The 26,195-nt window shown below is 51.6% G+C and overlaps 1 protein-coding gene across 2 annotated transcripts; it reads right to left on the bottom strand.

Annotated features, from left to right (window-relative positions):
• Window positions 1–2,997: 2,997 nt before the first annotated feature.
• VEGFA (vascular endothelial growth factor A) lies at window positions 2,998–23,076 on the bottom strand (the record flags this gene model as incomplete). 2 transcript variants are annotated; one of them, XM_080342458.1, is made up of 8 exons in its annotated part: window positions 2,998–3,019; window positions 5,311–5,442; window positions 6,585–6,656; window positions 9,449–9,481; window positions 9,897–9,973; window positions 11,717–11,913; window positions 17,018–17,069; window positions 23,011–23,076. In XM_080342458.1, 8 exons carry the CDS (start codon window positions 23,074–23,076, stop codon window positions 2,998–3,000), a joined length of 651 nt encoding a protein of 216 aa, XP_080198584.1. The 2 variants fall into 2 exon arrangements, with proteins under 2 accessions (XP_080198584.1, XP_080198585.1); XM_080342459.1 differs by lacking the exon at window positions 6,585–6,656.
• Between the last annotated feature and the right edge of the window lie 3,119 nt (window positions 23,077–26,195).

Below are 26,195 nucleotides of genomic sequence, written 5' to 3'. Positions count from 1 at the left end.
CCCAGCACGAGGGCCTTGGCTCCTGACAAGACAAGAGTTGGGATCCCCACAGTGCTCCTTGGCGTCAGAAGCTGGGAAGGAACCCACGAGTCCTGCCCCCTCGTTTCTGCCCATCACACCACCCTCTTCTCACAGAGCGGGGAACTTGGGCTGAGCTCCGCACACGTATTTTGGTGCCTACCTCCCATTCATCTGAACAGGCTTTAGGTACCTAGATGGTTTTGGAGGCTCTGGACCCAAATCCAAGAGTCCGACTGGCAGGCTGCTGGTGCCCTGTCGCCTCCAGAGGCAACGCTGGGGGGTCTGTTACGCAACAGGAGTTAACCAGGATGCAAGGCAGAAGGAGAAGGCAAAGGAAATCAAGGTCAGAATTAAATTCTTTAATACAAAAAAAAGTTTGTTTGTCGTCGTCGTCGTTTAAGATATATCTGTAATTTCTTTGCTTAAAAATAAATATGTACTAAGGAATATCTTGAAAAAATTCACTAGACACAATATGTAGTGTTAATATCTTTTTTCCCCGCAATTATTACAGATAAACAGTAGCACCAATAAATAAAATGATAACAAATATTAAAATTAAAAAGGAGAGAGATTCAAGATGTAGAATTTTCTATTTTTCCTGTTTCTTCTTTTTACATATATAAAAAAATCGTAGCGTCTATTTAATCCGAATCACACATATACATAAACATATATATATATATACAAACACATAGCCAAATATATATATAGTATGTAGATGTATATCTAACCCTTGTCTCAATAGGAATGTGTAGGGGTAGGTGTTAGAGAAATTAATTAAATAACTGCCCATAACATGCTACTGACTCTGCCAACAATTGGGGAGAGATGGGATGGGACAACAGGAACGTTAAATTTATACACAACCAGTACAAATAAAAAAAAAAAAAAATTAAAAAAAAAAAAAAAAGGAGGTACGGCTTATAAATAGTTGAAATTAAATATTAACAAAGAATACTGAAAAATCCCTACTCTTTAATTAAATTATCTGTTTAATTTCTAATTTAAAAAGGGATATTAAATAAGTATATAAAACACTTTCTCTTCCCTCCCCCCCCATTGGAAGCCTCTGTCTTGCGCACGATGCAGCATGAGTATTATACATTGCAGATGCAAGCACCCACCCGTGTGTTTTCTCTCCTTCTGAAAGCCACCAGCCAGATGGGGAGTTCCTAGTGGTTAGTAGTTGCTTGTTGTGAGTCTGGTTTTAGACCGTCTTGTCTTTTTGGAAGCTTTCCGCGTTGTACATTATCAGGCGTTGAAAATACAATTGCAGATGATGTTTGGCAGCATTCTGACACAGACCGAGTACCTTTTTGATTATTATTATTATTAATAATAATAATTTTAATCACAGAACTAGATTATATAGATCCACATAGATGTACAAACACACTTTCAGGGGTGTGTGTGTGTGTGCGCGCGTGTGTAAGATGGGTTTCACATACACCACAGCGTATATTGCAGATACACACAGAGCCAAGATTCTCAGATACGGCTTAGGGATTCTGGCTGCCTTCACATTTCATTCCCCAGCTCAAGACGTGGAAAAGGGGCCTGATATTTACAGTACGTCACTTAAAAAAAAAAATCTCGATGTTCTTAAGGGGCATTCACACTGGGCATGCAAACTGAAGGCAGCAGAAGTTACGTTCTTTTATCCCCCCTTCAATCTTGGCACACATATATATTATTTTTTTATATATATATATGTATAAAAATAAATATATATATATAAAAAAGAGAGAAAAACACAGGCATACACACAGACACAAATGCACACATTCACATACACACACATACACCCCTCTCTACTGTGTATATACTTTTGATTAATATCCCTTTCCAGAAATGTTCCGTAAGCATCTTGGATGCTCTTGAGTGGCAGCTCTGTGCATGAAGAAAGCAGACAGTGCTGAACAACTGTGTGGCTATGCACCGGTCCCCATTCTTGCTTCAGCACACTGTAGGCCTTGCGTCCTTTTGCAGCCACCAAGGGCGGAAAATCTAGACTCCTGTGATACTTCCTCGAATGGAAAGTTATTGCGCATCAGCTGCCCACCATCCTTAAGAGAAGCCAGCACGCCTCTCTGGCAAAGTTTCTACAGCAAATAAAGTCAACGCAAAATGTACACTGACATCCCGTGTCCCAGCAAGGCAGGCAGGTTATGAGACGAGTAAGGGCGAAGGTTGGGGGAAGAGAGGGGAGGAAGAATCCTTGATCACGCAGATGGCCATTTCCTTGGCCTTTTGACCCATCGCACCCTAGGATGCCGCTCTTTGGAACTCCCTGCCCATCCTCTCTGCCACCTCTCCTCCCTGTCCCAGGCAAGGAGAAGGTGGTTTGTGGTACAGCACACTCTACAGAGAAACAGCGGAGGCCGCACAAGTCAGTTAAGAATTAAGAAGTTTACACCCAGCGCTTCTACTTAAGTCCAGTCTTAGCTTGTTTCTTATGCCCCAAGCAGCCCGCTTGTGTCCACAGCAGTCGAGTATTATCCAGTGAAGACACCAATAACATTAGCAATGTTAAAAAAAATAATCAGTATATATATATATATATATATATTATATATATATGTGTGTGTGTGGTTAAGATATACATATATGTATATATAGATGTGGTTAAAATATATATACATATATATATATGTATATGCATGTATACACACATATATATGTATGCATGGGGAAATCCATCAAATACACCCCTATAGTCTTCCTGGCTCTGTTATTTAGCAGCATGAAAAGAAAAATAAAATAAAACAGTTCAAAACCCAAAGGTGAATTCTGTGCGGCGGGTGCCTTGGGGAATGTTCCTTCCGGAGTCCATCGTCCGTACTGAAAGTGCTGTGCTCTACCGATCCTTCATTTTTAGGGTTCATTTGGATTAGTGTTTTGTTTTGTTTTTTTTCTGTCCAGGCGAGAAATCAGGCTCCAGAAACAGGGCTGTTCCCCCTTCTCTTCCGCTGCTCACCGTCTCGGTTTTTCACATCTGTCAGAGAGGAGAGGGAAGGAAAAAAAAGAGAGGAGGGGTTAAGGTTTGTGACGGGGGTGCAAGTAGGAGAGGCAAGGGAAGGAAGGGAGGTGGCTGATGTGTTTAAGAGCACATGGTGTTAAGGCATGGCATGATGTCACTGGTGGGGTGAAGTGCTGCGCAGATGGGGCAAAAGAGCTGAGAATCTTGACCCGTGAATGGGTCAATGAATTCTATTCCCTCAGGCTCACCTAGACGGGGCAGGAGGGGGATACGGGTACAGGGGTAAATTTGTAGGAGCAGAATCAGAGGCCTCCTCACAGATGAGCCAAGTGTTTTGTTTGCACCCTCTCACACCGTGCACACACAGATACACACAAACACACAGAAAAACAAGGCTAAGCAATGCATGCAGAAGGACGTACTCCCTCGGCTCCCCACCTAGCCTGCTGTTTGGGTTGGAAGCAGTGCAGACAACAAGGCCTCATGCAGGCAAGGTAAAAAGAAAGTGCCTCTCGTTCCACTAGCTGCCATGAGCAGGGGTTAGCACCAGACAACAGCAACAGCAGCCTGAGGAAGCAGCAGGAGAAATGAGAATTTACCCTCCCCTGTAGGGCCCAATTCTAATTCTACAGGAAAGAGCATGAGGAATTTCATCTTAACCAGCTTTTTATCTGGAAATAGATAAGTTACCCACTCCTATGACTCCTTCCTATCTTTCTGGCCAACAGACCAGCTCTGGAAACCTCCCTTAGTGCCAATTATCCCACCACAGAAAGGGACTAGTAAGAGAAACCAGCACACCCCTTCTGTCACCATGACATCTTTGGAATACTGTTTGTTTTTACTTTGTATTTGTGACTATTTCTGACCCTTCAAACTCTGTAGGGTAATCTCCAGTTATTCTGGGTTTGGGGAACAGGAGCAGAGAGAAAAGACCAGTGTTAGGTCTGGTCACACACTTCTGGGGTTATGCTTGCTGGGAGAAGTTTTACTGTAGAAGCTGCTCTATTCTGCTCCTCCCATCAATTACTTTCTCACTGAAATTACAGCACCCCAGAAATTTCCTCTGTACACAGAGCTGTTTCCAACATGGTGACAGTGCCAACACCTCTCTGGTTTGGGCACAACGCATTTTCACACCTAAAGGAAGCACTTGCTACTTGCAGCAGCCTTAGTCACCTAGCCAATTCCAGGCAGGCAAATGGATGCCTCCTCTTTCAGGATACAACCACAGAGGACCCTGGACCTCTCCCCCTTGTTCTCTCCCATACAGCTACTGCCACTGCAGTACTCTCTTGACAGAAGGAATCTCCTAGATCTCTAAGAAAGGGGCCTGAGTTCAGAGTCACAGCCGAGGGCTCATTACCAACCCCATTTCTATGCCTCTCTCTGTACGGGTAGGATGATCCCACAGCAGGGACGCACACACAGCTCGTGCGAGTCAAGGGACCCGCTCTGAGTTCACCACAGCGCTCAGGTGAGAAGTAGGAATCAGTTTCTGCACGTCTGTGCTGCAGATGGTGTGTGACAGAGAGCACTTGGATGACACATGTACAGCATGGGTCTCTGAACGAAACACTAACCAGTGTCTTCGCATCTCCTGCCTCACACCTGAGTTACAGACCTCTGCCTACCTTCACCCAGAGACACACTTAACCCCACTGTATCCTATGTCACAGCCCTGAGTGCAGCCCCTCTAACTGCCACTCTGGACAAGACATTGACAGGGAACCGTAAGCACACTGCAAGAGGACGAGGTGCTCTCCCTGGCTTTTAAGAATGAAGAGGCAAAGAAGAATGTGGGAATAGCCTTGAGGGAGGCTCCTGGTTTGGCTTTCCTCACTCTGCACACAGCAGAATGTCCACAAGCCACATCAAAATGGCTTGGAAGACAGGGGTGGTCAAATCCTAGTCAGCTAAGGATTTGTCTTGGTCCAACAGTATGCTCAGAGTTGCATACCGATAATGTACAGAGGGCTACAGACCCTCCCCTGGCTACCTCAGCAACATGAACTCAGTTATCTTGTTTTACAGGAAAGGATCCCATAGATACAAGCACCCTGTCTCTAGGAGCCGTCCCCGTCCAAGTCCTGACAGCACATCTGAAATGCACAGCCGCCTTTCAACACAGGGAAAACACTGTCCTCATATTAGTTAGCCCCTCTGCTTCTGACCCACGTACGGCAGAGAAAAGAAGTAATCATATAGCACTGGTGCCAGAAGTCAGCAGGAAGCAAGCTCCCCCCTCTTTCTCTTTCTCTCTCTTTCACTTTGTGTGTATCTCTTTCACCCTTCAGGACACAAACCTGCAAGTGCGCTCGTTTAACTCAAGCTGCCTCGACTTGCAACGTGAGTCTGTGAATTTGCAGGAACATTTACAGGTCTGGGGATCTTGTACAAACAAGTGCTTTCTCCTCTCTGAGCAAGGCTCACAGTGACTGCAAAAAGGCAAAAGGAAAGATGTCTAAGCTACAGCGCTTCAGCAGAAAGAAAATACACATGCAACACCCTAAACATCAAAGCAATCCCCTTGCCCCCACCCACAGCCCCCATGCTGCCCACTGGAGTGTCACGGGCTGATGGATTTTCCAGCAGCACCCTGTCAGCCGCAGGACAGCACCCCTTTGCATTAGCGTAAAGAGAAAGAAAACAGGCTCTCTGCACAGTATTCACAAATGCTGCATTGGATCCATCGGCACAGACCAGAGGGAGGAAGAAGGAGAAAGTGAGGATGGGAAGGTGAGAGGTCCCAACCAGCTATTGACTTATCAATGAAAGGCGTTCTCTAAAGTGGGCTATTCGAGTAGAAAGAGGCCAGCGGCTAAATGAGTTAAATACACAGGGTCTCTCCTCCCCTGGAAAGCAGCTGGGCTCCAGCATCACGTGCTTACCCCTGCAGCCAGCGCTGCCCTCCCTTCTGTAAGCCCCGTCCCAACCTTGCCCCCTAGGAGTCTCCTACGGAGGGGCCATGAATTTACAATGCAGGATTCTGTGAACCACCATGAGAGAGGCAGAGCAAAAGAGATATAGAGAAAGGGAAAGAGAAGCCGCTAAATCCAGCAGAGAAAGAGAGCGAAAGAGAGAGCCCCCCTGCCCAGTTCCCCAGCACCCCCTCTCCGGTTTCCCACCGTCCCACCTCTCCTCTCCGCCTGTGACTCCACCAGACACGCAAGCACACGCGCGCACCACGCACACGCACACATGCACGGCAGACGCCAGCCTGCCTGTCGCCAGTCATTGTCGCAGCAGTGAGGGCACAAGACGAGTGGGGGAAAGCGGAGGACAGAGTGGCAACCAGAAGGCATGTAAAAGAGGTGCAGGGCGTTCACCCACCCACCCACGCTCTTGCACCTTGGGAAAATGGTCACCACAGATGATTAGAGAGCCAAGCAAGCTAAAGCCACCTTCCCTGAGATGCCCTTAGTGCCAGAGCAGTGCCACCACCAGCGCTGCCCCTGCAGGACCTGCAGCCCACCAGTGACTGGGAGGGGAAGGTGAGATTTTGAGTGAGCAGCAAGCAGGCAGTTTGGTTTGGGGAGAGGGAGGGAAGAGAATCTACAAGCAGAGGACACAAACGTACAAGCTGGGTGGTTTGTACCGGCCTTTCTTGCGCTTTCTCTTTTGACCCTTCCCCTTTCCTCGCTTTGATTTTCTGGAAGAAAAAAAAAAAAAAAAAAAAAACAGAGAAAGAGAGAGAGAAGGAAAGAAAGAGGGAGAGAGAGAGAAAATGGAAGAAAACGCAAGGAAGAAGAGAAAAAAAAATACAGCCATGTGCCTTGCTGGGAGGGGGGAAGCACATGAGGCAGGACTGGAGGGCAAGTCCCGGGGCCGAAGCACAGATCTCCACCTCGCACACACATTCACCAGCCCTCCTGCGCTCCTGCCAGCACCGCAACCAGCCTGCCCACAGCCAAGCCAGTGCCAGGAGATTCGGCAGAGACCACCACCAGCAGAGACCACCGCCAGCAGAGATCACCGCCAGCAGAGCTGGATCTGCTGCAGCCTCAGGGGGCACTTGTCCCCTCCAGAGAGGGGCACAGGGAAAGGGACAGGGGGTGAGGGGGAAGGAACAGAAAGCTTTGTGAAAGCATCACGCAACCACAGTGAGTGCAGACAACCGTTCCAGGCGGCAAGTGCGGGTGCACACTGGCTGACAAGACACAACTCGAGCAGAGGGGCTCTTCCCAGGGAACGGGAAACCACGCTGATCTGATGCCCTGCCTGGCACCAGGCCTAGGAGGGGGCAGCCAAGCTCTAACAGCAGGGCTGGTGGTAAATCCTGCCTTGGGATGGGAGCAAAGGGGCACCAGCCTCAGCACCCCACAGATAAGGGGAGAGATTTGGTCTATACAGGAGTGCTGTGTGGGAGAGGGCTATCTACCCTGAAGGCTCTGCTCACCCACCCCACCTCCTGCCTATGGTTTGGAGGACTCCAGGAGACTCCGCTGGGTGTCTGCTAACATCTCCTCTGGCAGCCGCCATCCTGAGTATTAAGGAGGAAAGAGGGAGGCCTGACCTAGTTATGACACCCAGGAGATAACCAGTAAACAGCTTTCAGGTCTTCCTTCCTTTCCCTCTCCTTGTCTTCCACGTGGATCTGCCAGACAGATGAGTGGACAGAGCCAAGGCACTGACTCTCCTCTGAAAAATTCACCCATTGCTCCTGACTCTTGGGCAGGAGCCGGGATGGACAGAGGGTAGGACATGCTGGCCTGGACACTAACCATGGATCCCTGCAGGACAGTGAAAACACAGGGAGGGAAGGAGGCTGGAGTCTGCGCTGCTTCTTGAGCCACGTTAGCACAGGACCAAGGGAGAGACATGCAAGGAGAAAGCCCTATGCAAAGCACCAGGGCTTGTCAGGCAAGTGAGCCCCAGAGTCGTGGCAGTTCAGCAAAGGCTCCATCGCTCCCTCGCACAGGTCACCTTGGGAGGGAGCTGTTGAGGGGACATGGGGGAACAGAAGGGAAAGCACCAGAGGTGTTTCTTAGGCCCTGTTCAAGTTGTCTCTCTGGAACAAGTGTCAGAGCATCAGCTCGCTCCCAGCCTCTGCCCTACGTGTCAGGAGTCACAGGGAGGCGGTGAGGGGAGGAAAATCGACCTGAAGGGAGGAGAGGGGCACCAATATAACAGGACTTTCAATCCAGTACAAATCAAAGCACACCAGTCTCTCCCATCCCTTCCCTTCCTTCCCCGGGGAGTGCAGAACCAGCAAAGAGCAGGCAAGGTGCTGTTAGAAGAGGAAAGGGAATGCAACGCAGTCCGGGCTGGCTGCTTCACCCACACCCCATCCTCACCAGAGCTCACACAGACCCAACTCTCGCACACCTTCAAACCACAGAGCCACGCAGACCAACCGTCCCCGACACGGTCCTGCAAAGAGAGGAGCGTTGGCTGCACACAGCCCTATGCAGCCAGGAGTGGATCTCCAGGGGAAGGAGGAGAGGCTGGAAGGCAGCTAGAAATATACAACCACCAGGAGAGGGGTGAAAGAAGTTCTATCACTCTCCTGCTTCATCTCTCTGTCTCTGTTTCAGCTTCATCTCCCAATATTCATCCCCTCCATCTCCAGCTCCGCACCTCTAATTGGCAGAGTCGCTATACCAGCCATGCACAGTCCAGCTGACCCTCTAATCCAGAGAGGTCACTCGTTTTGGTTTTTTATGTTGTTCCATGTCTTGTGATCGTCCCTGCAACTACTGCAGGACGAGAGCTTACTTCTCTGTTTTCCACAACCTTTTTACTTTGGGGAGGAAGGAAAGGGAAGGTTGTACCTTAACCTCCTTCAGATTACCAGACCAAACCCATCAGATTGAAAAAACTCTTATGGAAGTGTCCACCAGGTCTCGGTTAGGACATCCTAACCCTTTAGGACATCCTCCTCCCTTTACACCCTCCTGGGCGTGCAACCAACCAAAATCCGCATCACACCCCGCATGGCATCAGTCCTGCCTCCACCAGGCCTCTATTGCCACCTCTCCCTGTAGCCAGCAGAGTTCCTACCCAAGCTGCTGTGAAAGAAGCTAGCAAGTACTCACTCAAGTAGCAAGAAAAAAATTAATAATAAAGAAAGGCAGCGATTTGCAGTAACCAGGAACACCCCAGAAAGAGGGAAGGGAGAACGGGGGCTGCACCTTGAATCCATTCTGGTAGGACACACACGACGGGACTTCCCTGACTCAGGATAAAGCATTACGAATGACTGCCATGGTTGTGGGTCATGCAAGCTCCAGGTCTGGGGTATGAAGGAATGACCATCAGATCTGGGTTTCTGTGCCCACCTGGAACGGATTCAGAGTGTCGCCCCATGCACTACCAGATGCCATTTCCAAAAACACCTTCTCAAAGTGAGTATCTCCAACCAAAGAAAAGGGCAAGGGGCAGTGGGAATAGGAAATGCCAACCAACCACCAAAAGAGAAAGTAGATAAGGCTTGTCACTTACTTTTCTTGTTTGTTTTTGACATCTTTCTTTGGTCTGTGGGGGAAGAGAGAACAAAGGCCTCATTAGAAGGGAGCTAACCACATATACTTCCTCTATTATCCCCAGTTCCCGCCAAGTCCAGGGAAGGACACGTACAGCTGGCATTGCAGGACACCCACGGCACACGTGAAGCGGTAAATCCCTAAATGTTTTTTCTCCTGTTTCACTTTGCTGGCAGCCAGTGCCGAAAGAGCCCAGGCTGCAGGCTAACATTGTCCACCTGTGACATCTAAAGATGGAGGAGCCATGCCAGCAAAGGACTTCTTTTCCCAGGCTCAGCCATCCCACTGCAAACCAACTGAGGAGACCGCAGAAGCCTCTGGACAACAGTCCCAACCCAATGGCAGAAAAAAAGGAAAGGCTCAGAATAAGTTTATTGCAAGAGGAACCAGTTCTGCTCCATTCTCACCTGCAGTCACATTTACTGTGCTGTAAGAAGCTCATGTGCGCTATGTGCTGACTCTGATGGGGTTTAATTCTCATGATCTGGAATGAAAGAAACAGAGAGGGTCACTGCCCATTCACTATTTATATTCACAGCTCCAAATCAGCCCGCTGCGTGGCAAAGCATTTGCACCCCAGGTGCTCCTGGGAAGAGCATGGCAGAGTTTAAGCTGGCTGTGAGGCCCCATTCTCCCACTCAGGAAAGGCCTTTGATCACAAGCAAGCAGCAACACCAGACTCATGCCAAAGCCCTGTTTGCTCATGCATGCAAGGTGCCAGCACTGGTGGACTGCCTTGGAGACAGGCATATGAGAGGGCGTAACACCATAGCAAGGTTCTCACTGAGCTGTCCCTGGTCGATGTTAGAGGGACAGTAATGGAGCATCCAGCCTGCTCTCACACAGAAGCATGCTTCAGCCTACTACAAAGGCTCAAAGCACCAATTCCATTTCTGACTGCTTTTCCCTAAGCCACCGCTCCTTCCCTGCTGACATCTTACTTTCTCAGTGACTCAACACACAAAGTAAATCCAGTGATCTGTGCTTAAAACAGCCCTGCAGAGCCAGACATTGCCCAGCCTCCAGCCCCAAGTGCCTCCAGGCAAGTTTTATTAGAAGCTGTTCGTGTATCGTCACAGTCTCTCAATCCAGAACCCGGCTGGATCACTAGCTCTAGCATTTGCATCACAGATCTGCTTTAGTGTCTCTGACCCTTTACAGACATGCAGGTACACCAGCCAAAAACTGTAATTCAGCAGAAAATCATCCTTAGCTACACTAGGCTGGAGCCTGCCAGTGGAAAAGCAGTATGGGGAACCATGGAAGGACACAGGCAGGTTCTGTGTCAGAGTTCAACCACAGTTCAAATGACAAGAGCTGGCTGGTAATAACTTAGTCCTGCATGTCTCTCATCCATATCAAAAAGTGATGGCAATATTTACAGTGCCCATTCAAGAGGCTGAGGGACAAAAATAGGTGAGGGTTAAGGATAATGGGCACCAGCACCATTGTGGACACAATCTGGGACTCAGGATGGCAGACAAGGGCAATGACAAAACTCTCTAAAGCAGAGTTTGTATCTTCCTGATGAGCCCAGCCTTTGATGTCACAGCCATCTTTGTCTCTTCCAAGAAATGAATTCAGCAACCTCCAAACAAAGGAGGAAGACACCCAGAGGCAGAAACGCTTTTCCACTTGACACCAAAGAAGTGTGTTTCTTAGAGGCCCTTCCCACCCCTGCTGTGCCAATGTAGCTAATGACCCAAATCCCCTGCTCTGTTGGTAAAGGCTGACCTCACATGCCCTCCAGGAGAGAGTACTGACAGCCTTTCCCCTTTTGCACTACCCAGCTGCCTTCAGAGCAACATCTGTGTGGACCAAACACAGAGTTAAGGTGGAGAGAGGGCCCAAGAAGTATATTCTCTGAGGCCTCAGAGACAACAGCATAAGAAATGCTCCTCTACATTATCTAAGCACAAGGTGCTCCTTTGCCGAAATGTTCCTCTGCACGCTTGTAGTTAACTGTATTTGGGCACTAGTGAGATCACAGCCAAAAAACAGATTCTCCTCTTAGCCTTGAACAGAGTTGGGCAACTCATCTTTTAACTCTGCATAGTGTAATATTGGGCACAAGAGTCAGGAAGGAGGTGAGCCCTCCTGATCTGACAGTCTCCAGTTCCCAGCAGTAGGCTGCCCTTCCTCTGAACTAGCTGGGACTTAAAAGTGGCTGTGACGGTTGATGTGCTTTCTCCAGCCAAGCATGCCAGCTTGCAAACTGAGCCCTCACCTCCATCGTGACGTTGTACACATCCACAGGGACACATTCTAGGCCCTCATCGCCGCAGCAACCCGCACATCTCATCAGAGGCACACAGGATGGCTTGAATATGTACTCCACCTCATCAGGGTACTCCTGGAAAATGTCCACCAGGGTCTCAATTGTCCTGCAGAAGCTGCGCTCGTAGACTTCCAGGAATTTGATAACTAAAAGGAGGAACGGAGGGAATAAGTTAATGCAAACTTAGCTCAAGAACACCTACTGCTTCACCCCCGTAAAATGAGACAGACAGTTGTAACACATCTACCTTATGCTTTTCACTAACAGTCTTGCAGGTCTATGTCCTGTGTCTCTGTCCTATACACATAAATCAAGTTGGGAAGCAAAGGAGATAATCTCTTCCTACTGTTGCTTCAGGGCAGAGACAAGATAGACAAGAGAGCTTCTTGGTTCCCTGGCACCATAATGCGTCCCACAGGCGCCTCCTCTCCAAGCCCCTTCCTTGCTTTCCCCCATACTCTCAGATATGCTGCCACTAAGCATATTAGCTGGGCCAAAAAGCACCTGAGCCTGCTGCAGACGATCTGCGCTCTGGATTAAGGCCCTTCACCAGCTTGCCTTTCATCCTCTTTCAAAACAGCCAGTGGGTTTTAGAAGGCAAGGGGATAAGCCAGAAGCACCCTTTCTACAGACCTCAGTGCAGACACTTCTGAAAACAAGTAGAGGCTTCTGAACCATCCATCAACATATCTTCATTCCTCCTGTCAGCTACCTCTTCTTCCCATGCAGAACATGCATCTCAACAGGCCACCTCAGAATCACGACAGCACCTGCTACAAGTCACAGCCTCCGCGTCTCCACAGTGACCACTTTCCCAAACCAAGGAATCAAGCCACCCACTGAAAGACTCAAAGCTAGCCCACAGCACCCCCAGGATTAACTAGACCATACGTTTGGCTCCTGAACCACAACGAGGCAGTGTGGGAGGGGGAACAGGGTGGATCTGCCATTATCCCCTGCCTTCCCTCTGAATGGAGCAAACACTAACTGCTTGCGATCTGCGCTGATTTCACAAGTGTTTCTCAATGTCTCCCAGCCTCTTGCCAAAGCTTCGTTTTGCTGCTTGGTCAAGGGTTGGAGAGATTTAAAGAGATGAGAGATAGGATAGGTAAGTACACATGCACAAAATGCAGCTGCTAGTACAGTTCTGCAAACAGCGAGTGCCTAGAGCCCTCCAGGACTCCCAGCTCTACCAGCAGGCATGCAAAGGAGGACATCTCAAATGGAGCAGAGGATAAGAGTATGCACAAAGAGACAGTACCTGCCCCATGTTGTTACACACTATAATGATCCACCTGTACGGCATGCAGAGTCCTACAGCACCAAGGTTGATAACTCTGAGTGATAAGCGCAAACTGCTTGCATCATGGAAAAAATGGTCTCCAGTAAGCGTTTCTGAAGTGCCCTGAACTTGTGACAAACTGGCATAAAGGTTACTTTGCCACAAAAATGCAAAAGCTGCAGGGCTTGGAGCTCACAGCCCACAGTTAATTGTTGAAAGTTAATTCTAGGTCATGCAGAGCTGACAGTACCACAGCGTTGAGAGCGGGTACAAGAGGGGAGGAGCTTCCACCCAGGGAGTTTGAAGTATCTGAGAGCATGAGCAGCTATTAAAAGATAAAGTGGTTTGTGAAAAGGAAATGTAGCCTGCCAGGCATGGACTGCTTGTTGATACTCCTCGTCTAGAACGCAGCATGTTTCTGTTCCTTGTCCCTTCCCTTCCTCTTCCCTCCTCCCCTAACTGCAGTATGCCCCCTGTCTGTTCTCCTATCTTGTCTGTGGCTACCTCCTTCCTCCCATTCCCCTTCGGAGTGACCGTAGTCACCACCTATGTTCTAACAACTTGAACAATTTAATATGTGGGAAATTCTGCAGGCACAATGATGGCCTGCAGAACTGCACTGTTGATTATTCACGCTGTGCCAGCAGAAAGGATCTGGGAACTCTGGCAGTAAAGGCACAGTTCTGGATAAAAATGCTTGCAGATTTACGTCGAGGGGAGGGAGGGGAGAACAGAAGGAGGGAGGGAAGAGGGAAGGAAAGCAGCAGTTACCTGTTCAGATCAAATGCTGCTCACCGCAGTAGTCTGGGGCATAAAGGAGGCAGAAACGAAACAGAGTAGAAAACAGAAGTGAAACTGATTCACATCTGCCACACTTTTCTAAATCTTTGCACTGTGCAGGCAGCTGGATTACACCAGAGAATCTGGACTACACACAGGCAACAGAATAGCACATTCAACCTCTTTTGCAGGAGGTTTACTTTCACGGCTGTGCTCTGATGACTGGCCTTGAGATCTGGGAGATCTGACAAGACCAAATCCTTCCCACAAAGAATCTGGGAGTTTTTGCCTTTAACATATGATGATTTTCCAAAGTCTGAATCAGCCTCTGAAAAGGAAGCCGGGAACCTTTCTCCAGCTGCCAGTCAGGAGATCCTGCCATGAAAGACACTTTGCCTTGATGTTGCTGGACACAGAGCATCCACACAGAGACGGTGCAAAGCTCCAGAGGTCATTGGCAGAGTTAGCACCCAAACCAGAGTGCGTGACTGAGGCACAGTCATCCTTGCAGCAAAGCCCTGCCCCTGCTACCGTACCTACACTTACTCCTATGTACCAGGAGTCATATTCCAAACTTCGCTGGGCTGATTCAGCCTGCGCTTCCTTTCCATTGGTTGTGTCAGGCCAGGAAGAAGGTCTGTCTTTCATGGGGAAACAGAGGAAGGTCACTGAAGGACTAACACCACTTGGCCTGCTCCCTTCCTGCAATTTGGGCTTCAGCCCACGTGAAAAGTTAATCCCGCATTTAACTCACACCCCTATCCTGCAGAACACTTCCAGATTTGAGTCAGAGGTTCTTCTTTGTGAATGGAAGGGGAAGTAAGGTTAAAACCCAGTCAGGGCCCACATTAACTCTTCAGGGCAGCCACAGCAGGCAGGATTAAGTCCAAATTTAGAGCGGTCGAGTGGGAACATGCTAGACTAGAAAAGGAGCTAGTCTATGATCATTTTGCCTCCCTCTCCATCAATGGCGTAGCAGCAATACAGACACACTGTTCTTTTAGAAATAAAAGTACAGCCACAAGTGCTGGTGGTTTCCTTTATTTATACCAGAAAATCTTTTCTCGTGAAACAAACAAAGAGTGTTTGTCTGACTCCTCTACAACTTCCCATGCCACAAAACATGTGGAAGGCTCTCTTGAGCACAAAAGGGTAGGGGCTGAAGCTAAAATTACAGTCTCCAACTAGAGTAAGTCCATCCCAAATAAAAACCTGTCACAGCTTGACATCTCAGGGCAAGCAAAAAATGGCCACAGACACAAAATCACCTTTCAACCCAACCCCAAAGACCCCAAGAGCTTCAGTGAAAGGAACTTTGAGACTGTCTTTGTGGCACAGAAGCACATCATTGTCTCCTTATCAAAGAGGAGAAACTGAGGCACTGAGAAAGGATATCCAAGGTCAGACAACAGGCCAAAAGTAGAGCAGGAAGGTAATGCCAAGAGCCCTGATTTCTAGCTCACATATATCTGCATTGCAGAACCAGAAATAGCATGAAGGCAGCAGCACCAAAGTCTCATCACTCACACTGCCAGACCAAATTTCTCCTGCAATCCCACCAGCTTTCTTGTGACAGGGAATTAAATTCTGTTTGACTCTTCCCGTTCCCAAGAAAGTAGTTGGACACAACAAATGGCACAGATGAGGACACTAGCTCCTTTCTACCAACAGCAGAGGATTGGTTACCAAAATAAGCCTCACAGCAGGCTCCATCTTGATCCCTCCAGAGTCACTGAACCTTCTTCTGTTGACTTCAGCAAGAGCAAGGGTCAAGCGCAACAGGCGGGAGCCCACCAGCAAGTCAGAAATCTTGCCCATGCAAAATGGACACCTATCCCAAACAGAGGCTGCCACAAACCTCTGGCAACACACATGCAGTCTGTCACACCAATAAAGTTACAGAAATTGAAACTGAGTGTGACAAAAGGCCAATCTGGGCCCACACTGCTAGAGCCCTCTGCTGACTTCCCGCTGGAATAACGCTGGAGGTCACAACCCACCGCGATCCTGCAAGACCTTCACCAGACCCTGTCACACAGTGAGTGGTCTGCTCTGCTCTGAAGGTGTGGGGAAAAACACGGTCACGATAGTCTTAAAGCTGCTAATGATCACCTCAGCCTGAAGGCTTGAAGTCCACAGCCCTCTGACCCCACTTTTGACTGAAGACAGAAAGCCAAGCTCCTGCAAGGCACAGCGTTCCACAAGACAGGGCACTTGTAGGAGGCATCTCTAGCCTGGGGGGCTGACTGTTCCTCCGGTCTACATTTACTCACACAAACCAGTGGGGCAGAGGACACTGCCACAGCCTGGCCTTTGGGCAGCCAGAGACACAGAAGCACAATGGCTGCAGAGGCACCACCTTGTAACCTCACCAAGCAATGGTCCTGTCCATTCTGCACTGCCAGCAAGAAATTAAGCAGAATCTACCAGATCACACTGAACTCGCTAAGCCTGCTAGCTCAAACAAGAGTAAAAGGGTGTATTTTTTGAGCCCAGCTCTGTACAGTGCTCAGCAATATCCTGAATGGAAAGGGTACCCCAGACCGCCATCAGACACGACTCCAGAAAATCATCCTCGGCTCTCATTCTTCCTTCTTTCCCCCCAGAGGCCTGATGGCTGGCCATCGGGGGACAGCTGGGGCACCGCTTCGGCCTTTGTTCAGGGATGAGCCCTGGCCACCCAGCAGGGCACCGCCAGCACCGCTGGGGAAGAGCCAGGTGACAAAGATGACAAATCCCTTCCTACGGCACTGTGGCGAATCCCCAGCAAACGGCTCACCGCCGCTCAGCTCTTTGTGTGTGTGTATATATATATATATAAATGAGCGCGTGTATGTGCACAAGCGCACGCACGCAGTTCTCCTCAGAGTTGTGGGAAGCCAGAAGCGGGCTGGGCCGGCCCTGCCGCACGCCCCGGCCCTGCGGCCGCCCCAGCCCCATGGCCGCCCCGGGGCCTGACCCCGCGGCCATCCCGGCCCCACGGCCGCCCCGGGACCGCGGAAGGAGGGGGCGGGGGGGCCGCGCCGCCCTCGCGAAGGGGTTAATGGCGGCGGCGCCTCCCGCCGGCAGCCCCCGCTCCCGCCGCCGCTCCCCGGGAGGTGGCGGTGTCGGCCGGCGGCGGCTCTCGGGGCTCCTTCCCCCGAGCCCCCCGGCTACCCCCTCCCGCCGGGAAGCCGCCCAGCGCTTACCTTCATTGGGTTTCCGCTCCCCATCCCCCAGGGCTGGAGCAGCCTTCGACAACTGTAAAGATAACAGAGAATCAGTCACAACACGGAGCCGCTACGCGGGGCCGGGGCGCGGGAGGGATCCCGGTCCCGCCGCCGCCCCGCTGGGCAGGAGGCGGAGGGAGACCCCGGCGGGAGGGGGCGCCCCCGAGGTGGAGCCGTGCCCCTCCGGCCGGCCTGGCGGGCACAGAGGGACCTTTTGTTCCCCCCGTTCCCCGGGGAGCCGAGAGGGACACGGGCGGAGCGGGCGGGACGGCCCCGGGCCCAGGGAAGGGGCAGGCGGGAGGGAGGCGGCCGGGCCTCCAAGCGCCGTGCGCCCGAGAGAGGCCCTGAGGGAGAAACACGTCCCTCGGGAAGAGCTTTCAGGGATCACGTCAGAAACCAGAGAGCAAATCTGGGCCCGGGGGAGAAAAACGGCAGGGGTGACCTTGTACTGCTGACATGACCGGCTGGCTTGGGCACCTCCATTCACCCTCTTCCGTGAAGGTGAATTTGGCCAGGGAGCAGAGTGAGGCGGGCAGAGGAGGGAGAAGGGAGACCAGGCGCGAAAGGGCACTGCTCTGCTTTCAATGTCACAGATGTCTGTCACGGAGTGGTGGTGGCCACCGAGGTGTTGGTATCTGGCCGGGTGTCAGGGCAATTAACTGTGACAGCACCGCTTCGCCGATGAATGACACTAAACCACCCAGGTGTCCCTCCTGTCCTCTGGCAGGGAGGGGGACACAGGCCTGATCCCCAGCCCCTGTGTGGCCCAGTGGCAGCGCAGCTCCCATTGCTGCACTCCCTGTGGCTTCCCTGGGACAAAAACTGAAAAGGCCTCAAGCTCTGTACTCGCTCCTGCGGCCTTTAGGGACGAGGGGCATTCCCAAATCGGTGACGCAGGCAGGAGTGGCAACAGGTAACCCACTCCCAGACCAGGACGGAGAGGTATTACACCGCTTTACTAAGGAAGTCTTTTTTAATTCCACGTGAAACAAAAACTCCACTCTTCCTGCTGTGTGTGAGGGTTTTAGATCTGACGTAACTTTCCAGCTAAGTCAGGCTTCCCCCTGCTGTTCTGTTCTGAACAGAAACCAAAAAACACCCAGCTTTCTTTGGGTCTCCAAGGTATGTTGTCACCTGTGTGATGCCATCCGCCCCAGAACCTCCTGCCTTTCAGCAGCTCAAAAAAACATAGCCATACATACACACAAAATACTGTTTCATCAGCAATACACTGCATTTAGGCTTAGAAAAAGGCCCTCTGATCTTGTAGCTGGAGACAGGACTGAATTGAACAGGCAGAGTCCACCTCAAGCTCACAATGGGAATCTGCCACCTATGGTCTTCTAGGCAGCCCCACGCACAGGGCAGCACCACCATCCAGGCAGCCCGAAGTGTCAGGTTTTAAAAGGAGGGGACAAGAGAGCCAGCAAAGCCCTAGATGCCCCTCTCCCAGCCATGCCTTTGTGTCTGTACACAGTTCCCTTTGTCTAAGGTCCCCCCTGACTGAAGTCCTTGCTTCTCCTTTCTACCAAAGTCTTTCTGTACCTGGGCATAAGACACCAGCCCAGAACCACCATGGATCTGTTTCTTCTCTGGGGAGGAGAGGGCTGTGTGCCCAATCTCAGTGCTGTGACAACAGTTCAAAAAGCAGGTTCCTAGAAACAGTTTCATTCCTGAAGTGTGAAGGTCACTGAAACAGCACAAACAAAATGGAGGCAGCAGAGGTTGCAGTGGCCTTGCAAAGCCCCTCAGCGTCTGACGATCTATGGGTCAAAAGAAAACCGCATCAAGGGCAGAAATGCCTCAATCTGTGTAGTAGCACAGGAAGAGGATCACGAGCCGAGTCAGTCTATCCAAGTTACAATGTCCCCAAGACCTTTTGCAGGGGGTTTTTGGTTCACATACAGAATGACTGTGGCGGACTGAGCAGAACTAGCTCAAAGACACCTTGAGGGTCATCGTATCCATTCCCTGTGCAAGGCTACGAGCTGGCTGCCAAGCCCGACGCCTCCTCGCATGCAAGCACACACAGTACATGATGGGAAGCAGAAGCAAGTCACACACACACTTTCACTGCTCACCTGTGCCTGGCCAGCACCTCGCCCTGCCCCTGAAGTACTGGAGCAGGAGCCAGAACACTCTTCCAGTGCTCACCCAGACCTGGGCTGTGACCCCACCCAGAGGATGGGAAACAAGATGGGTATGAAGCCTGCAGAGAGCTTCTGAGCACTCCCAGTGGAGTTCTCTGCAGAAACTCGACAGGTTTCCCAGAACTACCAGTAACACGCTCTCCATTCACTATACCAAGAAACCTTTCAGCAGTGCCTTTCACAGGTGGTTAGTGACATCAAAGCCCCTTCACTGGAAGAGTGGAAAGTCAGGGGCTTTTGCCTCACTTTAAACCAGGCTGCTACATATCAGACAGGGCAATGGGGAGCCAAAAAGCGTTCCAAGGCACGAGCAGGCCCAGTGTGCCCTTCGGTGGGAGCTTGAAGGTCATCCTCTCCTCCGCTGGCTTTTGGCATTACCCAACAGCTCTGTAACACAATTTCCTTCCAATTGATTTTCAACATTTCATGAAGGTAAGGCAGCAAGCCCTGGACTTGAGAGCAGAATAAATGACCTGGGAATGGGGCTGACCAAGGGGAAGATCCTTTCTGTGTCCTTTACAAGTCACAGCAAATGCACATCCCGCAGCAGAATAAAACCCTCTCTAATAAATGCGCCTCACACCAGCAGTGTGTCTGCACCTCCTCTGTCTCCCTTCTCCCCTCACTCCTGTCCAAGAGCAAGTTATTCTCTGAAGGGAGAGAAAAGGTTAATCAAGTCATTCCCCTCTAACCATCACCCCCCTCACCAACACCACCACCACTCTTTCTTTCCCTTCCCCTCCCCCTAATCTGTGCAGCCTCATTAAAAGAGCTTTGTAACTGTTTAGGACTGGAACAAACAATCCATCCCCTTTGAGAGGGACTCTGGGACAGGAGTTAAGGCACTTTTCGTCTTAGGTGTTAGAAATTCTTCTCAGCGGTTTCTACTTAATGGGGGGGACAGGACTCACTGCACTGCTCCATTGTACATGCAGACAGAGGTCAGTAATCCCGCAAGCTGCCAGCACAGCTGAGGCACCTCTGACAGGGAGCGGGATGGACAGGAGAGCAGATTTGGGGTTGCTCAGGAACCACCAAGCCCCTCTGAGATGTAAGTACGGGCTTCCCTCTCTCCTGCTCCCAAAGGAACGCTCCTCCTCTCTTCCAGCCTGTCCTCAGAGCATGGGCCTAGAGTGGCTTTTGGGAAGGTGACCCACTGCGTCCCATCTGCCTACGGGCTGGGGAAGCAGGTTCTGGTGACTCCCCATCGTGGCCTGGCGCAGAGGCACACCAAAGGCAGGGAGCCTGGTGGGTGTGCGGTCATTAGCAGTCTAGTCACAGGCTCACTCTCCCTCCCTCAGTGTCTGATCACTGCCTGTTCCCTATGGCAATACAGCTGGTGTATCCAGGTCCCTCTGCAGTTCAGGGCAGGAAGGGAAGAGTTCCCAGACCCTCATCAGGGGTGACCTACCACCAGGCTGCTGCCAAGACCCGCAGACAAAGGAAGATGGGGAATGACGGACTGTCCCCCATTCTTTAGGAAAGGGGGGGACCAGAAGGGGACAACACAACCCCTCGGACCCTGTTGGGCCTGAGGACTGTACACCACTGTTCAGCATGGGCAAACCGCTGCAAAATCACCTTTTCCTCCCTTTCCTGCACAGAAAGGCTATTGCCACCAGTGAAGGCAGACACCTGTGGCATCAGCACCACCCAGCCCTGATCGTGACACGATTTCCCACATCCCCGCTGCAGGACCATAACAACTCCTTCATTAAGGAGGCATCCCCCTGCTGCCTTCACCATGGAGCACCACAATTCCAGTGCTCCTCCTTCTTTGCCTTTGGGAAAGCAACCCGACACGTCATGGACCCTGCTTCCCCAACTCAGCTTCTGCCTGGGTTTTTATTTAATGCTCTCCAATGTGTATGGCTAGCTAGATAGGTTTTATTCAGCACAACAGTCAGATTAACAGAACAGATAAATATTATCATCAGAGCACAAAACCCTAGACCCGGCATGAAGAGTCATGCCTTCTGCCATGCCCAGAGTCATTGTCAAGCTGCCTACGTGAGATCTGCTGGTATTTCTAACGTTCCCATCACCGTGGTGCCCAGGCGATCAACGGACAAATAAGGACAGAACTGAAGGGCAGACCTCACCGTTGATCTGCCAGAGCACTTATATGGCCCGCATCACCCAGCTATCTCAACATCTCCCGATCTCTCACTTATCTATCCCTGTGACACTTCCCCCCAACCCCACCGACATCCCGTGATTCCTCCCTACTTTTCTTCCCACCGTTATCCTCTTTCTTTTCTCACCGGCACCATCCTCCTGCCTAGGAAAAAAGGCAACACGAGGCTTCTACGTGACTCCTGAGGACAGACAGACCTGGACTCTACCTGATCCGCGTTTCTTCCTCCAGGGAAGAGGAAGGGGAGGGGAGAAGGAGCGAGGGGAGGGTTAAAGAGTATTATCACTAGACATCGATACAGAGCTGTCTAACCTACAGCTGGGGAACTGACTCTACTGTACAAGTTTACCAAGGACCTGCGAGGCAAAGAAATCCCCGTTTTACATGACGGTGGAAAAACTCATGGAGAGCGGAAAGAATTGTCCCACGAGCCAAATCTGGCAGGCAGGCAGCAGGGAGCTGCTCTGTGCCACACTCAAGAGCTGCGCCTCAGTTCCCATCCAGCACAGCCTAATGTGCGGCTGTCAGTGGCGAAAGTAAGAGATATAACAGGCTAGAAACAAAGCATGCAGTGCCTGCATTACTTCAGTTACAGCTGAAATGGCTCCTAATTGGGGAGTTACCTTCCAGTATCGGTGCTGAACAAACAATGTGAATAACTGATTAGTTTGCAAGCGACGCTTATTTTCACAACTGTGGGAGATGATCTGGCCCCGCATTCTCCATAAGTGCCGAGGAGAAATGGCAGGAGAGAACTAACCTGTTATAGCCTTTAAAACATAATCCGGGTCCGCCCAGGGAATAGCCACTTTCACGTGGGCACTCTGTCTAAACCCCTTAATATCTCTTGGCAACACAGCTCTCTTGACTCTTTAGAAAACAGATTTATAGGACACGTTTGCACAGAAAGCTGCCTTTCCTTTTTCTTAAAAAACAGAGAAAGAAAAGGAGAAAGAGTTGGCTTTTAATCTCGCAGGAATGACAATGAGGCAAAAGTAAAAGTGACTGAGGAGGAGAAGAGAAAAATGTGCGGTTTTGTAACCTCGGTGCAGGAGATATGTATTTTGAAAAAAAAAAAAAAATCAATCTGGAAGAAATTCAGGATCCATTTTGTCCTCTTTGATCTCTATTTGTTTTTCCAGCTAGGTATTTTGAACTCCACTCGGCGGCACGAACCCGAGCTGGGACCCAAGGCAAATAGCGCCGAAACACCCTTTTGCAATGTCAGGAGACCCGAGGACGGGCGGCGAGGCTGATGCAAGAAGCCAGCGCGCTGCCTCCCTGCCCCGCGCAGCTCCCCGGGACCGGCCCCGCCGGGACCCCACGGCCCCGCCGCCGCGGGAGCCCCACGCCGGGGGCGTGCAGTGCGCGCACACGTGCGCGGGCACTCCACACGGCGCTGCCGACTGCTCCGGGGGCCTGCGAAGCACCGGGCAGCGCTTCCCCCCCCCGCATCCCCCGGTTGCAGCATTGCACGCACACATACACACGTGTGTGCGCTGCAGGCACCCACCCGGACACGGTGCCAGCAGCGCGGCGGCACCGCACCGAGCAGGTGGGAAGTAAGGCAGGGGGGCGCCAAAAAAAAAGGGGGGGAAAAAGTCTTTTCCGCCGCCTCCCCGCCCCCACCGTACGTGCGGTACAAAAGCCCCCGTCCCGCCGCCGTCCCCGTCGCTGCTGCTTACCTCCGCGCTCTGCAGATAGAGCAGCGCCGCCAGCCCCCAGTGGATCCAACTCAGCAGAAAGTTCATGGTTGCCGGCACACGCCGTGGAGCGGGGCCCGCCGCGCTCCGCCTCGCCGCCGTCGCCCCGCCGCCGCCGCCCCGCCGCGCTCTTGCCCGCGCCTCGTCCGTGCCCGCCGCCGCCTCCTGGGGTGCCGCCGGTCGGGCGCTGCGAGAGGCTCCCGGGGAAAAGGTGTTCCTCTTCGGGGTCTCCGGTTTCACCCCTCCATAAGCCCGGCTTTCCGCCGGCCTCCGCTGCTGCTTTCGGTGGGCGCTCCACCGGGCCGAGCGCAGGCTCCGCGGCCGCCCCGCCGCCGCCCGGCCCCCGCCGCCGGGCAGTCCGAGCTCCACAGCGGCGCTCGTCCGCGGCCGCCGCTTCTCTCCGCGCCGGGGCAGGCAACCACCCGCGCCGCGATCGCTCTGTTTCAAGCACTCACGCCAAAGTTTGCGCGGAAAGTTTCAATGCATCTCTTTTTCTGCGTCCCCTCTTCGCAGCAGCTGCCTCCGGCGGCTCCCCGAGCCGGGGTCGCCTCCCCGGCGGTAAGGGGCTGATCCCGCTGCCGCCGCTCGGCCCGACCCCTCTCCGCAAGTCGGGGTGGTGGTGGCGGAGGGGATGAACAGAGCGCTTTCCTCCTGCCCTCTCTGTCTCTCCCTCTCTCAGTCCACCGCTTTAGAAAAAAATTAGAATATAAAAAAAAAAAAATCCAAACTGACTAGAGAGGGAGGGAACTGGGGCGGAGGGAGGCTCTGCAGGAAAGGGAGGGAAAAAAAAATCCCAGCGGATCAAAGTATAGGTGGGGAAAAAATAAATTAAACGAGAGGATAAAGCAAGGCGGCAAGCCAACAGCAGGTCCCGGTGCCCGGGGAGGGCTGCTCCCGCGGCGCGCTGTCCCCCGCCGGCGCGGCGTGCGCTCCTCGCCCCCGGCGCGGCGGCAGCCGCACTCCGCGCACTCCAGCGGCGGCTCCGCACAGCGCCCGTTCCCCGCGCAGCGCCCGCCCCGCCACCCGCTCGCCGGCGCTCTGCAACTGCTCGGCGCGGACGCGGGGAGAGACGCTCCGGCAAAGTCCCACCCCTCCCCAGCTATTCCCCTCCCTTCTCCCCTCCCTTTTTTCGCTGGGAAAGGCCACGGAGGTAAAGGGGTCTGCGGCCCCTCTGCCGCCCTCCCCGCCCGCTCCACTCGGGTCCGCAGTCCCCCGTGGCTCGCAACATTTCGCCCCCCAACCTTCCTGCCCTGCCTTTCACCTCGGGCGCCCCACGGGCCGCGCTTCCTCCACCTTTTCTGCCCTGCCGATGGATGCACGTTCGGGTCAAAATTCACCTTGCCCGTGGGAATTGCTCCAAAGTCCAGCGGAGCCATTTGGGGGGAGGGGGCAGCGAGGACAAATTGTGATCACACTCATCATCCGTCCCCCCAAGGCCTTCGCTTTTCAGACACAGTGATTTCTTAGCACCTATGTGCTAAAGGAGTGGAGTAGGGGGTTGTCCTCATTTGGGTTTTATTTCTCTTCATCCATTGGCAACCCCCCTTGGTTCAGGGGGGCTACCTGCACTGGCTGAGCATTGCCCCAGTGTGCAGAAAGGTGTCATGCTGAAGGGGTGAAGATTTTGCCAGACAAACCCCACGCTGCTTTCTGGGAAGGTATTTGAAGGGCAAAAAGGCAGCTTTGTCTTACTGGGGTTACCGCAGGCATTCCCCGGCTGAGCTCCTTCACTGGTGTCACACGCAAAATTTCCTCATACGGGATACAGAGTAACAATATGTGTGTGTCAATATATATAAATCTCTCTCCTACCACTGTCTTCCAAGGACTGCAGGTAGCGGATAGAGTGGTAGTCCAGGCTGGCAGATTCCTGGGGCTCACCATGGGCTGGAGAAAGGGGAAAGGGAAAAAGACACTGAAGAAAGAAAAGGCCACATTATGATTAGAAAGCAGGTATTCCAGTGCTGTGCCACAGACTCCTACTGATACAGGCAAAGCGTTGGCTCTATAGAGGCACCTGCTGGCTGAGGGAAACACACGAAACAAAAACAAACAAAATCTTTGCTTTCCGTAGATCTTATACCGGTTTCTCCCTTTGTTTATTTTTAAAAGTTTTTGTGTCACCCCGTGGTGCAGCATGCGGGGATGTCACCCAGGTCACACTGATCCCGAGGAAGGCTGGGAGGTGAGTGACAGATCATCTGCCTGAGCAAGGAGCGACGCCAGCTCCTGCCCAGCCTCTCGGCTGCCCTGGCTGCGGGGTCGCACCCCACACCCTGGTGCCTACGGCCTTCCTTCTGGGCAGGGGGAGAAATCCAGCCTAGCCAAAAGCCTGGAAGAGAATATAATCCCTTTCCCCTCAGGGATCACATTTCTACAGAGGAGTGGTGCGTGTTGTTCAAATATTGCAAAAGAATCTTTTTTACTTTGCTCTGGTTTTGTTTTGGTGTGGTTTGGTTTTTAAACTAATTGTTGCAGAGGGTTTCTGAAGTAACAAATGTCCATCCAAAATAACCTGACTTTCCCGTATTCAGAATGCAATTGCCGAAATTGTCCTCCAAGAGAGAGGGAGTCTAAAGACCCTCACCATGAGAAATAGTTGGAATATTTAATTAGATGAAGGTAAAGCCAAATTAAAGCTCCCAAAGGAAGGAACCGCTCCTGATTCCGCCGGAGTTTACTGTGAGCGGCTCCCTCCTCATGCCAGGCCTCTGCACTTCAGATCTGCAGCAAGCAGATAGCTCACTCAGTACTTTTTTTCTTTATTTGGTAGTGGATCCTAGGTGCCTTTTCCCCCCCTGCTAGGTGAGCATTTTATGAATGAACATAGTGCTACCACAAATAACCTGTAATTTCAACAGCCATCTGGATGGACAAAATCCCTCCAGCTGTTGCACTGCTCAAAGTCATACACAGAAATCTCACAGAAAAGATTAAACCCACGAGGTAAGGCAAGGGGTAGCCTTATCTCCTTAAAGCTACAATGTACTGTAAATAATGTACAGAACCCAGCTTCTAAAATTACCACTACAGGATTGCTCATCTCATCTTACGTTTCATCGGGATCCTGTGATCTTCCCACCTGCCAACATCCTGTTACCAGGAGAGAGGTGTATGTGGAGTTTGTGCAAATGGTCATGTACTTGCTTGGATTCTGGTGCCAGCAG

Source organism: Nesoenas mayeri, assembly GCF_963082525.1.
Source record: "Nesoenas mayeri genome assembly, chromosome: 3".
Classification (NCBI taxonomy): Eukaryota; Metazoa; Chordata; class Aves; order Columbiformes; family Columbidae; genus Nesoenas; species Nesoenas mayeri.
This window is presented reverse-complemented; position numbering and strand designations above follow the sequence as displayed.